The 22,950-nt window shown below is 44.0% G+C and overlaps 2 protein-coding genes across 8 annotated transcripts in view; one reads left to right on the forward strand and one right to left on the reverse strand.

The window, feature by feature from the left end:
- The window catches only part of LOC141997659 (uncharacterized), a 51,285-nt gene that overhangs the window by 3,376 nt on the left and 24,959 nt on the right, over window positions 1–22,950 (forward strand). Inside the window, exons 2-3 of one of the 3 annotated variants that reach the window (XM_074970089.1) lie at window positions 17,873–17,956; window positions 18,379–18,708. The exons of the other annotated variants lie outside the window; for them this stretch is intronic. The gene's annotated coding sequence lies outside the window, so the exon portion shown is untranslated. The remainder of the gene's footprint in view (window positions 1–17,872; window positions 17,957–18,378; window positions 18,709–22,950) is intronic. 3 annotated transcript variants of the gene reach the window in all.
- EYA2 (EYA transcriptional coactivator and phosphatase 2) overlaps window positions 3,670–22,950 on the reverse strand; it is a 154,891-nt gene continuing 135,610 nt past the window's right edge. For 4 of the 5 annotated variants that reach the window (XM_074970084.1, XM_074970083.1, XM_074970086.1 and 1 more), the window contains 6 exons: window positions 21,593–21,651; window positions 17,623–17,783; window positions 15,291–15,405; window positions 14,552–14,673; window positions 11,657–11,757; window positions 3,671–4,803 (listed from right to left, as the gene is read on the reverse strand). In XM_074970084.1, the coding sequence (XP_074826185.1) occupies window positions 4,723–4,803; window positions 11,657–11,757; window positions 14,552–14,673; window positions 15,291–15,405; window positions 17,623–17,783; window positions 21,593–21,651 (639 nt within the window). In that variant the 3' untranslated portion in view covers window positions 3,671–4,722. Of the gene's footprint in view, window positions 4,804–11,656; window positions 11,758–14,551; window positions 14,674–15,290; window positions 15,406–17,622; window positions 17,784–21,592; window positions 21,652–22,950 lie in introns of all 5 variants that reach the window. The other variant, XM_074970087.1, reaches the window with a different exon arrangement.

The following is a 22,950-nucleotide window of genomic DNA, read 5'->3' on the forward strand; positions in this document are numbered from 1 at the left end:
GGGTGAGCGAGGCATAAATTATCAGCCAGAAAGGAAGGAAAGCACTAATAAAATAATACTTTGGCACTCATTTTTTGAAGCAGAAAGAATTAATCCAGCCCTAGCAATCTGCCTTTTAGGATGACAAGCTGTAACATATCTGTCAAAAGTAATTTATTTCATTTTAATTACAGTGTTTCCCAAGTCTGTTACAGTCCTGCAGCACCTGTGCTGCTCTGGTAGGCAACAGATTCAGCAAAACACCTACAATAAATCAGCCTTTACAACCTTCATCCCACCCAACTATGTAACAGCTGAATGATTGCCCTTAATTGCAGTAGCATCATAATACAAGTTCGAACTGGATCACAGAGTTTTCTTCCCAAGACCTCTGAGAAGCTCAATGAGGCTTGAAGTAAGGGACCTACTACTCTGCATCACCCACAGTCATCATTTGCTTACAAACACTTATTTCTGTGTTAAAAATGCTTACAGCAGTGGCCCCCAAGCCCAACAGTCACAGTGTTGTGAGGATATAGCATGTTGGTCAATACCTCTAGAAGACTGTAGTATATTCTTATAAAGTCTGCATCCAGTTTAAAATAAAGCTGACAGTAATGATCAGACATAATCGCAATTTGTGGATATCAAGAACTTTTTTCATTGTTAAAAATATATTTTGGTACTTATGCGAATACCTTGGCTCCTGAGTCTATGGAGAAAGTGACTTTTTGGAGGCACTGAAGTCAATGGGAATTTCTCCATGGCCTTCCACGGGCTTTGGGTCAGGCCCTTCATGCATGTATGCTTATTTGAAAGGAGAAAATTGACAGTTTATACAGCTAACTATTCCTGCTTGTTATACAACACCTATGTTTAATAGCATGTTATCGCAATCTCAACTATAAATGGTGCTATCACTCCACTTAAATAACCCTGATAGGTGGTTTAAATGCCTGTGGCTTCTTTGAATTTAAAATATGGATATATATTGTTCATTTCTTGACTTCTGGGAGCGGGTTCCTCAGCCCTGCTGTTTTGCTGCAGTGGGAATGATTAAACTTCTTTCGGAGTTCCCATGACATAAGTGCACTGAGCTAGAGGAAGGGCGGCGGGGGTGGGGGGTGGGGTTAGTTTAGTAATTACTTAGCCTATTAGCCAAGATAATGGTTTAAGGCCCAGTTTGTAGCTGGCATAAATAAATGTGTAACCCTGACGTTAATGGAGTTTGCCTACTTACTCCAGCAGTCAAGTTGGCCCTATAGGCTTCATTTCATGACTGACACTTGAGAAGGGCTCTCCACTTCCCTTACAAGATATTTTAAACTTTGAAGGAGAAAGTAATTTTCAAGCTTGTGCTGTTGAGTGAAGGTCAATATAAAAGGATTATTTAATCAACAATAGATGGGAAGATACAAATTCTTCTAAATACAATGCTACACAGTAAAATAGGAACACAGCCTGTGCCTAAATAATGGAACAAATGGTTTCTCTGGAAATGCAAGCCAGTGACTAAACAAGACACAGTTTAGTGCAGCTTGTTTTTCTCTATGTTTGGAAAGGTATTTTGCTCCCTGAAGTGTTAACATGTAAGTGGCAACAGCATTTGCTATATTCTGCAACTCTTATAGTCCTATTCAAGTTTTAAGAGGCCGGAATATAATCTACCATATAGGATAGCTATCTTTCACTGCCTCGTTTTTACTTAAGAGGACGGTTCAGAGGGAGGAGTGCTGACCCTCTGTAAGTGGAGAGGCTCTGATTATTAGCAGTCTTATATTAGTAATGTCATCAGTATGTCTGTTAGGCAAGGCTCGGTTTAATCATCTAGGGCTGAGAGGTGGCCTACATTACACTTGACTCAAGGGTCTTGGTCACCTCATAGCTGCCACTCACCTGATTGCTAGTGTAGTTTAGAAAGGCTGCAACAATGTTGGAAAATATTTTTAAACATGACTACAAACAATAGTCTGGACTGTGCCTGGCATATGGGTATTCCCAACTGCTAACCCAGGACTGATGTATATTTGCCTGTAGCCAGCTATTTGCAGAACAAAATGTTCCTAGATTCCCTCAGACAGGGAAGGCTAAGGCCACGCTTTTTAGTGAAAAGAGGACACCTGTCACTCCGTGTCTGGAAGCTGGTGCATGCCAGGTCTGCAGTACATCATTGCTCTTGCTGGCATATGCCACTCAATGTTACTGAGGCATAGAAGAGATGGACACAGCCAACTAGGGGAGCAATGAATGACTATGGAGAGAGCATATGCAGCAATACACAGGGGAGAGCAAGGGTGTGTGTGTACACATATGAGAGAGACAAAGCCCTAGAACTCTGTTGGGGTGGGAGGTTGGGGGTGATGGAGGTTGCAGGGAAGGAAAACCACAAGCACATAAGCGAGCCTGAGACTGACTGAACATGTTCAGAAAGCAGAGTCTCTTAACTCGCTTCAGAAAGAATGAGCTATTGGGTAAAATGAGACAGCCAATGCCTCCAAATTCCATGAGAAACAATTAGTTGATTGGCAAGTTCCTAAAAGCTGCAGCTTCGCTGTCTGTCAGTGGCCTACAATTCCCCAGAGTCACTGCCTTTTGGAGGTTTTACTCACATGTGTGTTTATCTCATGGGAACCTGTCTGTCAGTCAGACTTTCCCCCTGCCCCCAATTTCTCTGATTTCTTGTGCGAGTTTTGTGGTCAAATTTAATCTCTATTTATGCCAGCCAAACCTATTGCAGAAAGACTTTGCTTTGTCCTAGATTCCCTCTCTCAGCAGGCCATAAGGCTAGAGACTCCTCTGCTGGGGAACCACCCTTTGTTTTTGTTTTGTGCTATGCCCAGACCCGAAACAGATTTTTTTCCCCTCCTGCCTGCTGTAGGGGAGTGTGGATAACTTACTTTGCAGATGCTGAGTGGCTGATACTTTTAAGCCAGATGCTGAGATTAAATTACTCTGTGGTCAATACTCCACACTCACCCTGCAGGAAACTCTCTCGCTCAGAGCTGGCAATGGATCTTTATTTCCTGAACTGGCTGTTTTGAGATTCTCATCAAAGGCTTTATAGCTGTAGCTGTTGTATCTTTAAAACCTATTTAGCTTCACACCTGTGTGCAAACAGTAAATATGCTGCATTGGTAATGAGGCCAATACATTGTCACACTGTCTCTCTTTTGGGGAAATGCCCATTTAATATCTCCCATACCTCCTTCCTCTAAACCTTCCTCTGCTGTGAAATCTACAAATTACTCCCATCTGGCATTGGGTAGGCAAGGGGCAAACCTTGACTTCTGTTGATCTGCTAAACTTTGTTTTATTGTTACTATCTCCTCCCAACCAACATCCACCCAATTTGTCTGTTTTGTACACCAGTGGCGTCCTGTATGACATGTAGATTGTGGCCTCTCTGGGGTTGGGGTTGTTTTACTTGTCATATGTCTGTAGAGTGCCTGGCTCCATGAAGTCCTGATCCTTGACTGGGGTTTCAAGGTGCTACTGTAATAGAAATAAATAATAATAAAATCTGTATAGAGAATTAGAGATTTATCCAAGCCCAGGGAGCCAAAATGTTTGACATTGAGGGTTGCCAAGGCAGCTCAGCAGGAGCTTGTAGGCTGAATCTAATTTGCATATGATTTATTTACATAAATATTTTTGTCAAAAATAAATGTGCCGAGCTGTAATATTTGCTTGCACTTTATCTTCCCTTGATAGATGAACAGATGTTGTTTGCTGGCCAAGTTCTCTGGCACTTAACATTCAGGTGATTGTCTTTGCTCCTCATGCTGCCATCACAGGGAGCTCCCACAGACTTTAGTCTTTGCATCTCCAGTTTAAGTTCTCCTAGTCCATCTCTAGCTCAGAGGGAAAGCAAGAATTCTACACATCTGCTAGGCCCAGCAATGCATGGAGAGAAGAGAAGGCAGGTGTTCTATTTCCCCAAAATGTAAACGTAGTTTTATTTAATGCCTTTCATTCATCACAAGCTACATCTCCCCACCCACTGAAAAAAAGATGGCAGCATAAGGCACCGTTTAGACACATGCACAGTCCACATACCATCTAGATCAGGTTTAAAAAACATAGCTATAATTCTTACCAACAGTCCCAAATGTCCTCAATACTAATGTACACAATATGATTGTCCACAGAGTTTATCGTGGAGAAAAGAACTATTAAATTAGAATTGTAGGACCCTCTGCCCTCCCCCCAAAAAGAAGATAAAAACAGATACAGAGCTTAATACCAGAGTAATAGGATTAGTTCATAAATTAAAAAAATACAAAAAACCCCAACTATTTCACTCTTATTTTCAGAAAGTCCCACATAATGTAATGAAGAGTCCAGTGAGCATGCCCAAAATTCCATACTGTGTCCTTTCCCCCCCTTTCAAAGCAAGAAAACTGACAAGTAGACCCAGGACTTCTAGTCTTTTGTGTGCTTCAAAGATATTCACATGGCAATAAAACAGTCAAGAGTCCAGTATCAGCTCTAAGAATCCATTTTAGCCATAAAACTGCAGGATCCCCACTGGGTGATTTGAAGGTTTTTCCCTCCATCCAATGGAAGAAGGATGTGATACATTGCTTTCCTGATGCAGATTCTTAAAGGCTTCCATACAATGGGTTCCCCTTGAAGAAAGATTACTGCAATTGTTGTAGGATCAGTTATATAAAATACCAAAGAATACGTTGAGCTGATGTCTCTCTGAGTGAAGCTTGCCCAGCGCTGAGGCGTTGGGGTCTGCTACAAGTACTCAAGTTCCAGGGCGTGCCTGAGAGCCTCCAGGTCAGCATGACAGGAGATTCTCCAGAATGGCATGTTGTGCTGGAATGAAACCAAAATATATTTTTTAAACACAAGGATCAAAAGATCTTTCATAGTTTGCACCATGAACAATGGGATGTTACACCCTTAGCCATGAACTCACAATATTGCTACAGAGATAAAGGATCATCTTAGAAATTAAAAGAGGGGGGGTTGGTGTCCCCTCTACAGTTGTGTGTGTGTGCATCTGTAGAGACTAAAAAACACTGCAAAGTGCTGGAAATTGCAGAAACCTCCTGAGTTTATGAGGCACTTTCACATGCTGTCCTGCTTCGGAGGAAACAAGTGGGGCAGGGCAAGTTTCTGGATGCCTGCAAAGATTTTGTATTGTTATACATGAAAAACTTTACTTCCCATTTTCCCATTGGGTTTAGTGTGAATGTTTCTAGAATAATAATGTTCTTTGAAACAAAATCTTGCTGCTCCTTCCTGATGCCTAAAATCTATTGCAATAGGTGCCTTAGCAACATGACAGACAAGTGCTATGAGATTCTCCACCCAGCTCTGCAATCCTTTCCTATAACACATGCTCCAGGCCACGAAAACTACCTTTGTGTTGCCACCTCCCCATAGACTAGGAAGTTATGCAATAAAATGAAGTTGTTTACATAATCAAAAGCATGAACCATAAAGCAGTTGGTTTTATAACAATTACAGTTCACTCTGCAGGAAAGACAAACCCCACAGCAATCCGTAGGTACATAGGAATTGCCATAATAGATCAGGCCAGGGTCCATCTAACCCACTACCAGCTGTTTTAGAGGAAGATGCAAGAAACCTTGCACCAGGCAGTTATAGGATAACCTCTTGACATATACCAATGAAGTGCTCCTCGTGGCCCAGGACCCAGGAGACCTGGCATAGGTGGAGACTTGCCAAGCCATCTATTCAGCAGCCTCCTCCACCCCAAGTCAACTGGGTCAAGAGCTCTGGCCTGATGGCTGGGGAGAGGTGCCATACTGGCTACCTCCCACTCACGCACCAGATCATCCAATGGAGGTGCGGGTCCACTGTTCTATCTTGATGTGTACCTGTCTGCCACTGATCCCTTCCCGCTAGAGAATTGGATCGATCTGGAGGCCAGGGTGTCTGACCAGCTGTGGAGATGGACAGGGCTGCTCTGGTGCCTTTTCCCTTTGAAGGAGACTCCAGTGCTTGTAGTCTGGCATGGAGCGTGCTCACCTACATCTTCCTCCACTACCTCTGAGGGTGTCAAAATGACCAGCAGCAATTCTCTCTCTCCACCTGAGAGGTCTCCCTCCCGACCTCTCTGAGCTGCCAGTCTTCTACCAGGTCCTCCTCAGGACCTGGAAGCTACTCTCAGCAGCCAGGTCTGCAGCGCACACTGAGGGGGGAAGATTTCCTAACAGACCCCTGCTATACAACCCACACCTTCATGTGCAGGTAGTAGAGTCTCAGTTGGTGCACCAAAGAATGGTCCTGGCTGAGGACACCAGAATCTGAGACCTCCTGGACTACAGTAAAGAGGACCCTGCAGTGCTTGGCTAGCACATGGAGTTGCCCACTCTGCATGTCCCCCCTAGTGTGCTCCAGAAGGAGAAGGCAGCCTTGCCCCCAGCTTCTCTCACCTTTCTCAAGCGGGTCTTGCAGGAAGGTGCTCCCTGCCCACCCCTGGCCCTCTGGAGCTCATCATTGGCCTCTGCCCCACAAACCTCTCCAGTCCCCCCCAACACAAACCACCTGAGTTGGCTGAATGACATCTACTGGGCCTGTCTCCAAACTGCACCCAGAAAACACCTGTACACACTTGTACTTCATACCATCTACTTCCTCACCCTGACATCCTGCCCCAACTCCAACCAGTGGAGACCTGCTGTTCCACGGCCTACCAGAAGTATTAGTTGGTGGCTCCTTCATGGAGCTGTGAGCAGGGCCTTGTAGCTGGTGCAGTTCATGGAATCTCCCAGCACCTGCCCTTTCTGCAAAGAGAGGAAGACCCTGGCACATGTCTATGTAACATGTCTCAAGTTGTAGCTCCTATTCTAGAACTGCCTTCTGAGGTTCTGGCTGCACTTCGCTCTCCCCCCTCCTCATTTATGCACACCCCATTCACGGCCCCATGAAGTCATGAGACCACCTCCTCCTGGCACTGGCTAAGATGGCCATCCATCACACCAGGAGGAGGAAGCTGGATGGGGGTTGCTCTGCGACTGTGAGGCCTATTTCTGATCCCTTGTTATGTCATGCCTCTGAGTGGAGGTCCTCTGGGTGGTATCCACTGACTCTTTAGACACTTTTGAGGAGCAGTGGGTGCTGTCGGGGGATTCTTGGCTTGGTGTGCCCTTCCGGTGCCCTGCTTTTTTAACCTTTGACTCTCACTCCGTTCCTGTTTTTTCATTTATTTGTCGTCTGGGTTCAGTGGTTGAAGGGGCAAACTTTAGTTCTGGGCAGGCTTAGGCCTGCCCATCCCACTACCCGTAATAGGTACAGGATAACCCATCCCCAAGGAAGCTTCCTCCTGACTCCCATTTGTCAGAGGTTGGCTTATGCCCTAAAGCATGAAAATCTGTATCCTTTTCCAAACCCCTTGTTTATTTTTTAGTATTTACTATTATTACTCTAAATATGTTTGTTCTCCATACAATTATCTAAGTCCTCGCTGGTCCTTCTCTATTGAAATATCCCATTTAAAAATACAGTAGAACCTCAGAGTTATGAACACCAAAGTTATGAACTGACCAGTCAACCACACACCTCATTTGGAACCAGAAGTACACAATCAGGAAGCAGCAGAGACAAAAACATTAAAAGAAGGCAAATAAAGTACAGTACACTACTGTGTTAAAAGTAAACTACTAAAAAAATAAAGGGAAAGCAGCATTTTTTTTCTGCATAGTACAGTTTCAAAGCTGTATGAAGTCAATGTTCAGTTGTAAACTTTTGAAAGAACACTCAGAACGTTTTCTTCAGAATTACAACATTTCCGAGTTACGAACAATCTCCATTCGCAAGGTCTTCGTAATTCTGAGGTTCTACTGGATTCAGCTAAAATGATGTGACCTTCTTGCAGTCACCTTATTTTATTATGTCTCATTTAAAATAATGGAAACTATGCTTATGCTCTTTTGAAAGCCAGATTTATGTGTCCAAAAGAAAAAAATGCCAACTATTTGTGGGTGCCAGTAAACAAGTGATGTTCAAACACCAGGTTGGTCTGGTTAATATTCTGATAACTCTGTAGGTACAGTTTTGACAGTTGCGACCTGTGTTTAGTACTCTCTGTAGTTTTTATGGTCACTTCAGTTGTAAGGGGTGAATCTCAGAAGATTTGGAAGTTACATTCAGATCTTTATCCAAACTTCTTTGATTTGCTCTGGGTGGCTGAAGGTTTGAGTTGGTCCTTTTCTTAGCCAAACCAGTTCACTCATCCTAAGTTTGTACCAAAGACTGAGGCCTGGTCTACATGCACATTTTGTATAATGTGGTGCATACTGGTTTAATGGGCATACTGGTATAATGATGTCAGTTAATGCCAAAATAGTGATACCGGTACAGTCCCCAGCTTGGGTTATAGAAGTATGAGCCTGCCTTAACTGGTTTAGCTTACTCCCCTTCCCATATAGGAATAAGTTTAACTGTGTCACTAAGGGGATTGTACCACTTTAACTGCACCCATATAGATAAAGCGGTCCAACTTGTGTGTCTAGCTAAAGCCTTAATCTGGTTTCTTAACATTACACATTCTCATTTCCCAAGCAGACAAAATAGTTGAAGGAAGAGGATCCTTCCTAGGGCTACTACCTGCTTAGGACACTGTAGTGACACCAGATGTTCATTTTACATGGTGTCTATTTACACTCCTCTCTACTTAAATACAGTTCAAGCTCCTCTCTGCTATGTTGCCTATCAGTAAAAAAAAAAAAATCTTCCCTTGATGCTATTTATCACTTTGTTTGTTCACTACACACAGCAAGCAAACACAGGGGCATCTGAAGTGACTACAATGCATTGCTCTGCAATTTCACTTTATAGGGGAAAAGTTATTTCCTCTCCCCCTCCCTCAGACCCCTGGTGGATATAAAATCCCTTCCACTTAAATTATCTATCTTCCTTTCTTTAAAAAGAGGAAAGCTTGGACACTCAGCCACACCTGCTGTTCAGCTCTTGCAGATTTATCATTTGTGGATAGGTGAAGAAAAACGACTCACTAAAACTGAGATATTATCAGTGCTGCCAGCAAAACAGTGAAAGGCTCCCTGCCCGCCCCGTTTTTTGTATAAAGTCAGGTGTGTAGCTAGCAGCCCTGACTAATGATTGTCATCAATCAAAGGCTGTGACAGCTCCAGCAAAGAATGTGTTCTCCTAATGGGAGAGTTGATTAAACCAGGAGACACTAGCAAGAGGCCTCTTGAAACCCTGCCTGTAGAAGGCTGCTGAACCTTCCTGCTGCTTCATACTCCCATGGAGCCTGGCAGCCTTTGATGCAGTCATGTGCACTGACCCACTACCTTTGAAGTCTAGTGCAGGGCTGTCAAAAGGGCAGGCTATTATCACTTCACTTTCAGTCCATGCATTTTGGGTTCTTCGTGGACGGATTCTTAACCCTTAAGGAACCAGCTAAACACCTGGAATCTGGCTAATTTCCAGAGTTTTTTTTGTTGATGACAGGAATTGATGTGCCATGGTGGAAAAGGTTTTCTGGCTGCTTCAAGGCAGGACTGGGTTGAGACCCTGGGGACAGAGCAAGTGCTGACCCACCTTGCACCTGCTGGGATCCCCTCCTCCCTGAGCCTGTGCTTCCAATGTGAACAGCCTCGCCTGGCTGCTGCTTCCTGCCTCCTCATTCAGCCTCGGAACCAGCCAGGGGAAGTTGAGTTACCTAGGATGGTCATGCATGGAGCACAAGAGTCTTAGATGGGGCTGCAGGGGGAAGCAGGAAGACACCCTGAAAAAGATGTGATCTAATGGTGTTTCTGGCCATGTTGAAACCAAAACAGTGGCATTTTTCCCATCACGTTTCTACCCCACAGAAAGTTCAGGAACTCTCCTGACTCAGGGGTTCTTCTCTGAACTGTTCAGGGACTCCAACCTCCACTAACAGCCAGAAAGCCTCAGAGGCAGTAATCCAAAGATTTGCAGTTTGATTTCCCTTGTCTGTCAACAGCTCCACCATCCTCACCCAAACTCACACAGCCTTAGTGAGTGGCATCCATGACTCTTCCCCCCTGTGCCCGAAGTTTCTGACTATGCCCTGCCATGTTTTCTTATTTATCTTAGTTTTTTTCTACTGTGAAAGTCACTGTAGTATCCTCAGCCTCACCTCCAAATCTATCCTTCCTTATCACCATAAACCTGGCCTAGCCCTTGATCTTCTCATGGTATGCTATTGTTAGCTCTTCTCTCTGGCATCCCCACGTCTCCTCTCTCCCTCTTCCAGTCCACACAAAATGCAGTCACCAGGATGATCTTTCCTTCTCACTACTCTGATAATATCCACAGCAGCTGTTAGGCATGAATCATACAGGCAGTCTACACAGGGCACTGTAAGGGCACCTCTGGCTCAGCTGTCCTCCCACCCTGCATTGCCTGGGAGCGGCACCGGTATGGCTGCAGCCTCTTCATGGGTGCCCACCACCCTGCATCAGTAGCACATGAGAGCTGCAGTACAAGCACAGCTCCAATTCAGCTGCCTCCCCTCCACCACAGCTTTTCAGAAGGGGGAGATGTATGTCTCTTTAAGGGCACGCTCCATCCCCAAAGACATACTGTACCAGCAGCCAGGGCTCAGAGCCACTGCACCACCCCAGCAGCAGCACCACCACCATTAGTGACTGTCTTCACTGCCATGATGAGAAGGGCATTTCCTAATAGGCTGGAAAGCCCGCAAGAGCCCATGTTGAATGCCATATTTCAACAGTTTGGCATCTGGTGCCAGTGGAAAGCAAGAAAGAGAGACATACAAATATTTTAAAAGTGAAGAATCAAAATGTTTTGAACTTCAATTAAAAAACAAATCAGTTTTGGATTCAGTTAGAAATCTGGGCAAAAGTCTAGATTGCATCTTACTGTATCTGAAATGTTCTGCTAATCCCTAACTGGAAGTCTCATCTGGTACCTAACATCAGGTTGTGGCTTGCTTGGGCTTTCCCAGTCAGCTGACATGTGATGCAACGAACACTGGCTCTGCAGTTCTCTTCAGAATGCCAGTGACAAAGGGCCGTGTCTGTCCAATGAGTATGTAATACTCTCAGGATTCTGGGTTCATTATCCCTGATCATGTGACTTTCGGATCCTTCCATTTTTGTTTTATTTGCATTTGATGTGCCTCCCAGTTTTTTGTTTGTTTTGGTTTTTTGCTTAAAATTAATCAAATGGCTCTATAAAATCATTAATGAAAGAAAAACAGCCACTCACTATTAGTCTCCTTGTTATTGACTGTAACAACATTAGCCTCCATGACAGCACTAAGTATTAATATGCTGTGATAAATCACTCCTGAGAAATTCTGCTGGAGTTTGGAAATTTTAAGAGTGTGGCATATAGATCAGAAACTCCAGAGTTCACCATGCTTGCTTCAGCTGACATCACACAAGCGGGGTTTGTTTCTTGTCATGTGTCTAATGCCATCTTTATTAATCAGGAACTGTTCCTGGAACATGTAATAGAAACTAGCAGTGCTTGAGACCACCTGAAAGGCTGCAATGGTTGCCAGGGCTATGGAAGTGGGATTTGCAGTAGGAAATTGCTCAGGATGCTGTGAGGATTTGCAAACGGGGAAAAGAGCCCAGCTGTAAACAACGTGGAGGGGAAGAAGTTTCATTTAATGCTTAGTAAAATAAAGATCCATTGAACTGAAAACTCGAAGAACTCGGAATTGTACATACAACTGTACCTTTTTTGCTCCCTGTTCCTCTTCAACACCATCTCCTATTACAACATACACGGCTTTCCTTCCAAACCTCTGCATTATCCGTTCAAAACAGCTCTCTTTCCCTGAGCAACAAAAAAGAAAAAGTATTAGTTATCTAAGAGAACTGGGCAGTCGGGCTGGAATTCAGCTTTGAGGGCTGGGACAGGGCCTGATTTAATTTGTTTCTTTGTATTTGTAATCTGGTTCTCAAATTAAGATTTAGGCAACATTCTCTGAGATGCCATTACACAAGCTAGCAGCACCTTCTTTACCTACCTAGTGTTGCCAGCTCCCTTGTGTTTACAACAAGTCTTGTGATTTTTGGTGTATTTCTTAAAGCCCCTGCTGCTGGAGACATGCAATTCTCTGAGAATCTCAGGGCTTGTCTATACAGTGGGGTTATGTGCATACGGGGGGGGGGGGGAATTCTAAAGTGCACTAACATGTTTTGCATTAATTGGTCTGTACAGACCATGCTGGTGTGCACTAAAGGTTCCATAGTGCACATTAATATATCTGTACTATGTTAAAGTGCACTAGGGAATCTTTAGTGCGTACCAGCAGGGTGTACACAAACCAATTAATGCACAACATGTTAGTGCACTTTAGAAATCACACCCCCGCCTCCCCCTAGTGCACATTACCCCACCATGAAGACAAGTCCTCAGCTTTAATTTTAAAAAGAATAAAGTTTCTAGTGGTCATGGTTGCAGAGAAAAGCTTGAAAATCTGAACCAAAAAGACTCAAACATTAGACTGCAAATAAAAATAACCCAACATTTATCGTTTTTAAGTCTCTTGATTTTTAAACCAATTTAGTGTTTTGTGAATACTTGGTGTTGGCAACATGGCAAACATGCTTTAGGGTTTAAGTCCAACAACCTAGGACAACTGTGAGGTATCCAGTAGGGCTGGCCAAAAAATTTCCACCTAAACTTTCTACTACACAGAATTTTTCATGAAAAATATCTGCTTTCTGCAGAAACATTTCAATTTTTGTCAAAAAGTATTCACCCGAAAAACTTTCAGCTTTTGATCATATATTTTTTTTAAATGAACACTTTTTTGTTTGTTTGGGGTTTTTTATTTTTGTTGACATTTTCTACTTTCAGCCTTCCTTGCAAGCTAGTGCTATTGGGGTGGGACAGAAATGTCATTTTGAGGGAGTGCAAGAATCTAAGAGGTGCTAGCCACAAGGGTATGTCAGAGGTTCAGGGAGCTTCTGGGTATCTATGGACCACAATATAAAAATAATTAATAATATCACAAAAGGGCAAGAAGAAGGGATGTACAGCCTCTGGAGGAGGTTAGGGATTTTTGGATATTAGGCCTTGTGTAGTTCTTTTTGGCTGGATGGTAGTGTGGAGTTGTGAGAAGCTGAAATTCACATTCTTATCCATATTTTTATCCACAAAGGGAAAGCAAATAGGACCATCTGGTCATTCCTGATATGGCAATATGATATACTAGTGCTGCTTAACATACATTTACAAAACAAATTAGAAACATTAATCTTCACAGCACCATGGGAAGTAGAGAATGATCATCACCTCTTTACATACAGGGAAACAGGGACCCCCAGAGATTAAGGCCAACATTCTCAAACTTTTTTAAAAGTTTTAATTTAATTGATCTGGCCACGGTCACACAGTGAGTCACAATGGCAGAGAGAAGATGAGATCTTGGGAGTTCCTGGTTCTTAGTCACATACTCAGAACACTAGACCATCCTGCTTTCTCTATAATCGCTGCATCTTTTTACAGCTGGTCACTGTAAGAATGTCCTCACCAGACTCCTGACCAAAACTTTGGAACAATCAAAGAAGTCTCCCCCCAGAAAATCCATCACAGGTTTTATATTGAGCCTGGTTTATGCAGGGGGAGGAGTTTAGTGGGTCCAGCAGTATACTAGTGTGGTGCAGATGTGATCCATGAAATTCATAGTTATGTATCTCAGCACTGAGTCCATATGCTTTGATTTAAAGGAGCTCCCAGTCAGCTATCACACAACATTAAATATTCTATTCTGCACCTTCAGAGCTTCTCTTTATTTTATTTATAGGCATTCCTTTTGGTGCTCACCAAGTGTCTCAGCCTTACAAACAATGAGCTTAAATGCCCAGCACTGCTGTGAGGTAGGTGAGTATTATTAGCCCCAGTTTAGCGATGGGAAGCTGAACCACAGAAAGCCTAAGTGACTTGCCCTGGATCATACAGAAATTCTGGGGTAGAATTGAGCCCAGAAATTGAGCCCAGATCTCCTGTTTCTCAGTCCAACGCCTGAACCAAAAGACCATCATCCTTCCTTCCTTCGGCCCTGTGTACATTCAAAGATTGTAACCAGGTATAGCTGTAAACCTGGTCGTGTTAGCAAACAAGATTGTTAATACCTGTTAGCAATTACAGCACATAACCATGGCTTTTCTATCTTGATTCACGGTTGCTTTTCTGTAACTCGTCCAGTTCACTGTCCAGCCCAGCCCCCCAGTGTAAACAGGTCCTTTAGCCATGTTTATGTAACAGGTTCGATTAGCATTCCTTCCTCTCAGATATGTGAGATAGGGTATTCCAGAACATATGGCCCACAGGCTGCTAATGCTGTTGGGCGTGCATGTCTCCTAGGCACTGTATCGCCTACTGAGGCACTGTGGGAGAGCTACTTTGATTCTTCCTATGCTGCACTGACACAAACATGGGCAGTTAGTGTGTTAGATGTGGAGGCACCAACAGGAGGATCATGTGATTCTATTGTGAATAAAGCTGCTGCAGGAACACAATTCAACCGTGCTTGCTGTAAGTGGGTCAGATGCGAGGGCCACAACCTGGTCACAAACAGCCAATTGCACTTTAGACGAGGCCTTAGCTGCATTGCTCTTACCTGTCTTTGTTGCACTATAGATGTTTTCAATGGGGAAGACTGTGCCCAGTCCATATAGCAGCACTTTAGCAAGAGCTGGTATGAGCTGAGTTGTGGTGACCAACACGTTTACACAGTTAGGCCTAGAAAACAAAGTGGTTAGTTGAAATTGCAGTGAGTGAGGCAATCTGTGTCCTTTTCTCCTGATAGCCTCTGAGCTGGGAGCACAGGGCAGGATGCAACCCGAAAAAGCTCCAGAGAAGTTGGTGACTATGTGATGGAAGGTGACTGAGGTTTTTTGTACACTCTCTTTATTAATTTATGAGAAATTAAATAATTTAAAACAAACCAGTGACAGAGACTTTGCATATCACAACCAACCACTGAGGTGCTTTAAATGGTGGTAAATCTCCAATGTCATTTACACTGTGTCCCTTGGGTGAACTAAGTCAGGGCTAGTAGTGCTTCTATTTCCCCTTACTTGCAAATCTGTTTAGTACCTTCCTGGGAATGCTACAAATGAGATATCCAGCAGCAAGGCAGGAAAACCAGCTGATTTTCTTTTGTTTGGTCCTTTGTATCAGATTGAGCTCACCCCTACCCTGGATAATACAAATCTGGAAAACATGTGCAGATGGGCCTCCCACATATTTGGCCAGCAAAATCCTATAAACGTGCCCTGGTTTGTTTGGAGGAAAAGAAGAGAAGCAAAAGAAACTCTTGGATCTCATATGTAGGTGATTCCTTAAGCTGTTCTTACCGGGAATGTATCAAATTCAGAGCCTTGAGAGCATGAGTGAGCCAGAGATCAGTCAGAGCTTCCAGTTCTGCTCTTAACTGAAGCCAGGTTTCCCTCTTAGGAGCTCCTATTAAACCTGCAAGCAAGGAAATTAAGCAACATTATTTGTAGCTGCACGGAAAGGGAATGACTTGCACAGCTTAGTACACAGTACACTAAATGGCCTCCTGCTCTCTCCTGGCCATGTTTGAATCCTATCCTACCTCTCGATTTGCTCCTCTTTCATTCCTGGTGGAGACTCCTTCTAATCCCGCTGCTATGGAGTGTGTCAAGGCTCTGCCCTGAGTCCCCTTCCCTTCTCCCTCTGGAACCTGCTGCTAGCCTTCTTTTTGGACATCGCTTCAAAGTAGATGATGCCCTGAATGCCCCCAATGTTTCTCACTCCTATTCATCCACTTCCCTCATTCCGCCTCCCGTCTTGACCCCAGTCTCTTTTGCACAAGTCACAGTTGAGGGGCTTTAATCTGTCACTGGTCTCTGCTTCAACCCACTGAACCTCTAGATGGCTGCTGTGCAAAGTGTTTCACGACTAAGGCCCTGTTGTATGGAGAAACCTTCTCTGAAATACATTAACTGGTGTGGTAGTTAGCACTGGCACATTTAGCCAGTATTTTGCTCAGCTCCGTCTCTGTAGTTAGCAATTTGCATGGCTCAGTTAGAATGCTTTTCTGAAATTTCCCATAGAGTTTATGTACAAACTAAGCAATAATGATTGAGGCGCCGGGCATTTCCTGAGAATTAACGACCAGTGCGGAAGAGATAGAGGTCGGAGCAGAAGCAGATGACTGTTGGGTCCTGCTGGTCATTAATCCCGCTGAAAATCTGTTCACAAGGTCGTTATTCCCAGTATATATGGGAAGGTCATTATTCCCACTAAATAAGTAAAAGGCAAATATTTAAAATACCTTTAGGAATATTATTATTTTTGGTTATATGTTATTCTGGCTCTAGCTCTGGGACACCTGTGCTGACAAAATCCCACCCCAGCCTAAGAGAGAAACTAGCTTAGCTAAATTGGATGCTGTGAGATCAAGGAGGCTAGAACATCCCCTTGTCTTGTGATATCGTTTTGATGGGATGTGGGATAGGGAACTGTGACTCAGGAATACTCTTTCCTTCCATATACACAAGAGCTCATCTATGCATCCCTCTGCGTGAGACTCGAGATATTGGTTTTAGGTTGTTTGAAGGGTGTGTGTGTGTTTTATTTATTGTATGTTTTGGGAGGTGATGAAAGTAATGTTTTCTGCACCAGCTCTGGTGATAATTTATTGGGTCACACAGCTTTCTTTTGGCAAAGATATGTGGTTTTAATTGTATTTGTTAGGGATCCCATGGACTTTGGAGATGGGGTGCCCTTTAATGAGGTGCACAAATATCAGCGTGAATGAAATGTATATTTTAAAAATATTTGGTTTTTTTATTAACCTATTGCCAGGTTCATCGCATGGATAGGGAATTAGTGCCTAGACCGTTATTATTTGAGTGCTGAGTGTGCTAGGCTCTGTACAATAGAGAACAGAAATTAGCCACTCCTGAAAGACCTTACAATAATTTCTGAGCCACATTTAGAGTAGACACAGCACGCTGTGTATAAGGTTCTTGAAGCAGGGCTTGATTTCTCCTCTCATGTACAGGGGAACAGGCATGGGGAACACAGAACTTTACAGAGCCCTCTTAGGAGCAGTAATATTTCATTTCCTGCTAATTAGAGATAGACCTGAACCACAACCTCTTGTCTGATCAACTCCTGACCTTGAGAAGGGTGTGTAAAATCTAGATCCAGATTTTGTAGCTTGGTCCACTATCTCTAATGCCTTTCCCAGGACCTCAGAGCACTTGGCAAAAGCTAACCAAGCCTCACAACACACCCATGTGAGCTAGGTATTAGCCCCAGTCTGCACATGGGAAAACTCTGGTGTAGACAGGCTGCAACTTACCCATCCTGTTACAATGTGTCAGAGATGGGAATAGGGTACAGGAGCAGTCTTGACTCCCAGTCCCTTGCTCTAACAATTAGACTGCATTTCCCCCTACAACAAATGAGTTTGCGCCTTGTTTTTGGAGTGCCTAGGCTATTCTGTCATGACCATTGTTATTTAAGGATAACACTGCTTAATTCTGCTGAAACACTTGCCTAGCAGTTCAGTTCTCCAAACATCAAGGTACGCTGCTCGCTATAGTACCTAAGTACGCTGCTTGCTATACACCTACCTTGTAGTGTTTATTCTGCTGAACAGAGAGAGTTTTTATGAAAGATGAAAGGGGCCATTCCCTGGCTGGAGACACTCACCTCCTACATTGTTTTTGTAGGTATTGTACATCTCTTTCACCCGCCGGTAGCGGAATGCTAATTTCCTCATCCAGTCAACTCCCCCGTGAACTCCAGAGCCCAGACACAGATTTGCACCGGCAGTTGAACTGTGAAAGCCATCTGCTGAGAAGTTATATGTGCTGGTGGGGGGGAAGCAGGGGAAAGAGGAGGAGGAAGAAACAGGAAAGAGTGTTAGTGCAATTATATAATACAAGGTTCCTTCCAACAGGGTGTGGAAACAAGTGAAGGGGGCAGAGGAAGAGGGACACCAGACGTTGCTGGAGAGTAATGGAGGCAGCTGGTAAAGCACAGGGTGAGGAGGAATAAATCTCTTCTTGCCCCTACCAGTGTTTCTGTTAATACCTATCAATTTGTGGTGTGCTAATTTATTTGTTGGGCTAAATCTTCAGTCAATTTTCATTACAACTCCTGCTGAATTTGTGGGTACACCTATTTGCATGCACAACTCTTCCCCCAGCCCTCCAACACATACTTATAAAAGCAAATTAGGCAGACTGACAATTTTTTATACAAATGCGGGTATGTAATTGCATGTGCATTTTGCACACAATTGTGCATCTGACGGTGTTAAACATCTGGTGCGATAATGACAGATATGTACAATAAAAGGTATGGTTTTCCATGTGCAACTGGATACAACTACTGATCCTATAGGGGGATTAATGGGGTAAAAATTTTGGCCCATTAATTTTGACAAGAAAAACCTATTTTCAGGCATGAGGAACCAACAAGATTGCCAGAGGTGTGGAGCCTAGCACTGCTCCCCTATCTTCACGTATCTAGTTTCTACACATCTCTGAAAACAATGAGGAATTTATGGGGCACAAATGGTGAAATGCCTTCTGATGAAGACATCGTACATGTTGGTTACTACCACGCATTCATTGTGAGAGTCTTAGAACTACCTTAAACACAGAGAAAAACAGGACTGTACTCTACATGAAAATCACAACTGGGCACCGAATCACTACGCATGCCTGGCTTACTGAAACACAGCTGCTAATGCAACTATCTGTCTGCATAAATACTCAAATCCTAAAGAAGGTAATTCTGATGTAGACCTTTCCGATTGTTTGGCATTCTATGTTAATACCGGGCTTTGAGCCTGTTTTAGAACAAGAATTAACAGTGGAAGGAAAGGGCAGTGACTGCTTACAACACGATCATAAACATTCTCCACCAAAATCCCTTTAATGCTGCCCAAGCAGAGCCCAGAAGAAGAGAATAAAATGGGTAAGGCATATAGGAAAGATGACAAAGGCCTTGTCTATGAAGGAAGTTAAGTCAAATCAACTAAAGGTGAGAATTTAAAGCAGGTTAAACTCCTGTGTGGATGCTCTCATTCAGAAATAAAGTGACATTTTATTTCAATTTAGCTTAATTCACTTCCCAAAATTATTTTGGCTTAATTTCCCTAAGCATATGAGAAGTTTTTGAAAAGCAGCAGAGATCTTTTGGGCTGGGGCTTGTTGCAGGATGAAAAGAGATGCTGTTAGCAGATTGCTTTCCCATATACTCTCAGAACAGGATTATTTGCACTCATTTACTTAAGGTAAAATCCAGTTTATCATTTGTATATGTCTGCACTCACACCTGGATTTGCTGTGCAGTAGAGCCTGCTTACAGACTAATAAAACAGCCTGAAAGTCTCCCATTCTTTCAATGCTTTGCAAAGCACAAACTACAATCCTAAATGACATGAGACCTCTTCTCCAGGGCCGGATTAATTTAGGGGCTTTAGGGGCTGCAGCCCAGGGCCTTGGGCTAAGGGGGGCCCTGCAGGCCCATGGGTCAGATGTGGCCCGCTGCTTCTTTTCATCCAGCCTGTGGCAAGTCTCACCAGACACCAGTCCCTAAGCCTCAACGCCTCCCCTGGGGCTAGCACCACAAGCGCCAGCTCGCTGATGTGCCCCTGTGGCCCCTAGGCGAGGGCATTCAGGGAATCTCTGCGCACTGCCCCCACTCCCAGTGCCGGCTCCACAGGTCCCATTGGCCAGGGACCGTGGCCAATGGGAGCTGTGGGGGCAGCGCTTGCAGGCATGGGCAGCATGCACCGTGCAGAGCAGCCTGGTCCCTCTGCCTAGGGGCTGGACGTGTCGGCCACCTTGGGGAGAAGAGCAGCGCGGAGCCAGGGCAGGCAAGGATCCTGCCTTAGCCTTGCTGTGCCGTCAACCAGGAGCCGCCTGAGGTAAGCACCTCCCAGCCAGAGCCTGCACCCATCCCCCCCCTCCTGTACCCCAAGCCTCTACCCCAGCCCAAAGCCCCTCCTGCACCCAAATTCACTCCCAGACCCCGCGCCCCCTCCTGTGCCCAAACTCCCACCCAGAGCGCACACCCTGAACCACCTGCATAAGCCTGCATCCCAATCTCCCTTGTCACAGCCCTGGCCCCACCCCAGAGCCCACCCCCACATCTGGAGCTGCACCCCCTCCCACATCCCAATCCCCTTCCCCAGCCCTGAGCCCACTCCTGCACTCCAAACGCCCAGGGACCCCAGAAAATCTAATAGCGCCTGGCCCACAGGAGAGTTAATCTGGCCCTGCTCCTCTGAGTGAAGCTTTTCTGTGTGGGGAAAACTGCCTTCCCTATGAGGCTTCCACAGTACTCTGTACTGAGTAGCTACATCCATTTATCATGTAAACAATCCATTGGAAAACAACTGAGTGTAAGCACAGGTCCCGGTTGCCACACAATGTAGGTGAACAACTGCACACCCAATTTGTACACACAATTACTGTGAATGTACATGCACACTTGGCAAATGCACATGCAAATTTATTGTGTGCATGATTACCTGATTTACACAGTATTGGTGTATGCAAATCTGGAGTAATATTTCCATGACAAAGCCAATTTTTATTGGTCTACCTGCCATTCACAATGTAAGATTGCTGGACACTAACAATCACTCCTTTAAATCAAAGAAGACATTTTATTGTGACACTGAGTTCTGGCTGTACCATTTTGTGCTCTGTGATGGGTGACAGATAAGCCTAAATTGCAGGGTTGTTTCCCTGAGGAATATGTCTAACACCTTCATGAGCTTCTGGTAGCATTGATCAAAGGTACCTCTTTTTTGGGAATACTATTCAGTGCAGCATGAGTCTAAAACGCAGGACTAAATTTTCAAAGTACTGCACAGTTCTTAGCCATGAAGTTCATGTCGGGCATAATCAATGCTGTGACCATGGAGTTGTCAACATATCCCACATAAAGAAATGTCACGTGGAAAATAAGTAGCTGGGATGCGTAGCTGTTACAATCAGAGGACAATGCATTGAGGCAATTAATTCTCAAATTATATAGCAAGTAGAATAGGGTGATGTGTTAATAGTACAGTTGCCACAGTAACCTTGAGATCTTACAATAAATAACAATACTCTAACCAGGAGTCAATTCCAGTGGAAAATATGATAATTACATTGTAACCCATAACCATACAATTTCCTTTTAATACCACAGAATATGGGGATACATATAGGACCGTCAGCTGCAAAAGTAGGAACTCTCCCATTAGTTTTGGCAAAGCTCCTGGGAATTCTGGGCCTGAGTTTCATACAGTCCAGACACAACACTGCACAAGTCTAAGGCTCAAGAATGGTTTTGAAATGGTTTGGTCCAATCTACGTTGGCTGGCCAAACCATATTTGAAACTGGTGTAGCTGAGCTGAGTTCAACCCATTTTCAAACTTGTTTTCCAGTATGGTTTAAAGCTTAATATGGACAGGGCGTGAGAGTAAGGCCTGGGCATATTAGTGTGAGAAAGAGGAGTTTTGTGCTCCCATGTGTTGATGAATGCAAGGAGTATGGAAGGGGAAAACAGCAAGATCAAGAATGTTATTTATATTATACCATTGCTCATCCTCAAGCCATTTCCAAGGCTGGAGCTGGAGTTTGAGCTGGAGATTCCAGTCCAGAGATTACTTACCTTAGATCTTGTCCATTGTCATCTGATGATACGTCATCTATGTGTATTTGGTCACAGTCCTGCAAAGCATAAACAAACAAAAACAAAAAAACCCAAACGAGTCAGAAAATGATATTGTCTTGGAATAACAAATTTGAAGGAAGAATTTTATCATTGAATAATCATAGAATCATAGGACTGGAAGGGACCTCAAGAGGTCATCTAGTCCAGTCCCTGCACTCATGGAAGGACTAAGTATCATGAAGTGAAAAACGCATTAAGGGCAGATATCAAGGTAAAATCAGGTCCCCCATGTATTGCTAATACTTTCAACAAATTCCAGTCAATTAATTAGATTATAAGCCAATTTCAGATGCTGCTTGGCCACAACATGAATAGAATTACTGTGCATAAGCAAGAATTGTCTGAGATCACAATAGTTCTTGAATTGCACATTAAGGTGCTTCCTGGTCATACAGAAACGCGTAAAGCTCATGCAAAGGAACTTGTTTGTCTCTTGACCAGTAAAACAGAGAAACATTAGTAGTTTACAGGCATTGTGTGGTACCAGAATCAGCAGCTTTCCCCCATTAAAGAAAAGGAATACTTGTGGCACCTTAGAGACTAACATATTTATTTGAGCATAAGCTTTCGTGAGCTACAGCTCACTTCATCGGATGCATTCAGTGGAAATTACAGTGGGGAGATTTATATACACAGAGAACATGACACAATGGGTGTTACCATACAGACTGTAACGACAGTGATCAGGTAAGGTGAGCTATTACCAGAAGGAGAGTGTGGGGGGGGGGAGGAGGACCTTTTGTAGTGATAATCAAGGTGGGCCATTTCCAGCAGTTGACAAGAACATCTGAGGAACAGTGGGGGAGGGGAAATAGTTTTACTTTGTGTAATTACCCATCCACTCCCAGTCTTGTCTACAGCCAAGCTCTACGATACAATCGCATTTGCTCCAACCCCTCACACAGAGACAAACACCTACAAGATCTCTATCAAGCGTTCTTACAACTACAATACCCACCTGCTGAAGAAACATATTGACAGAGCCAGAAGAGTACCCAGAAGTTACCTACTATAGGACAGGCCCAACAGAGAAAATAACAGAACGCCCCTAGCCATCACCTTCAGCCCCCAACTAAAACCTCTCCAACGCATCATCAAGGATCTACAACCTATCCTGAAGGATGACTCATCACTCTCACAGATCTTGGGAGACAGGCCAGTCCTTGCTTACAGACAGCCCCCCAGCCTGAAGCAAAAACTCACCAGCAACCACACAACAGAACCACTACCCCAGGAACCTATCCTTGCAACAAAGCCCGTTGCCAACTGTGTCCACATATCTATTCAGGGGACAT

The sequence above is a fragment of the Natator depressus genome, chromosome 13 (assembly GCF_965152275.1).
Source record: "Natator depressus isolate rNatDep1 chromosome 13, rNatDep2.hap1, whole genome shotgun sequence".
In the NCBI taxonomy this organism is placed as follows: Eukaryota; Metazoa; Chordata; order Testudines; family Cheloniidae; genus Natator; species Natator depressus.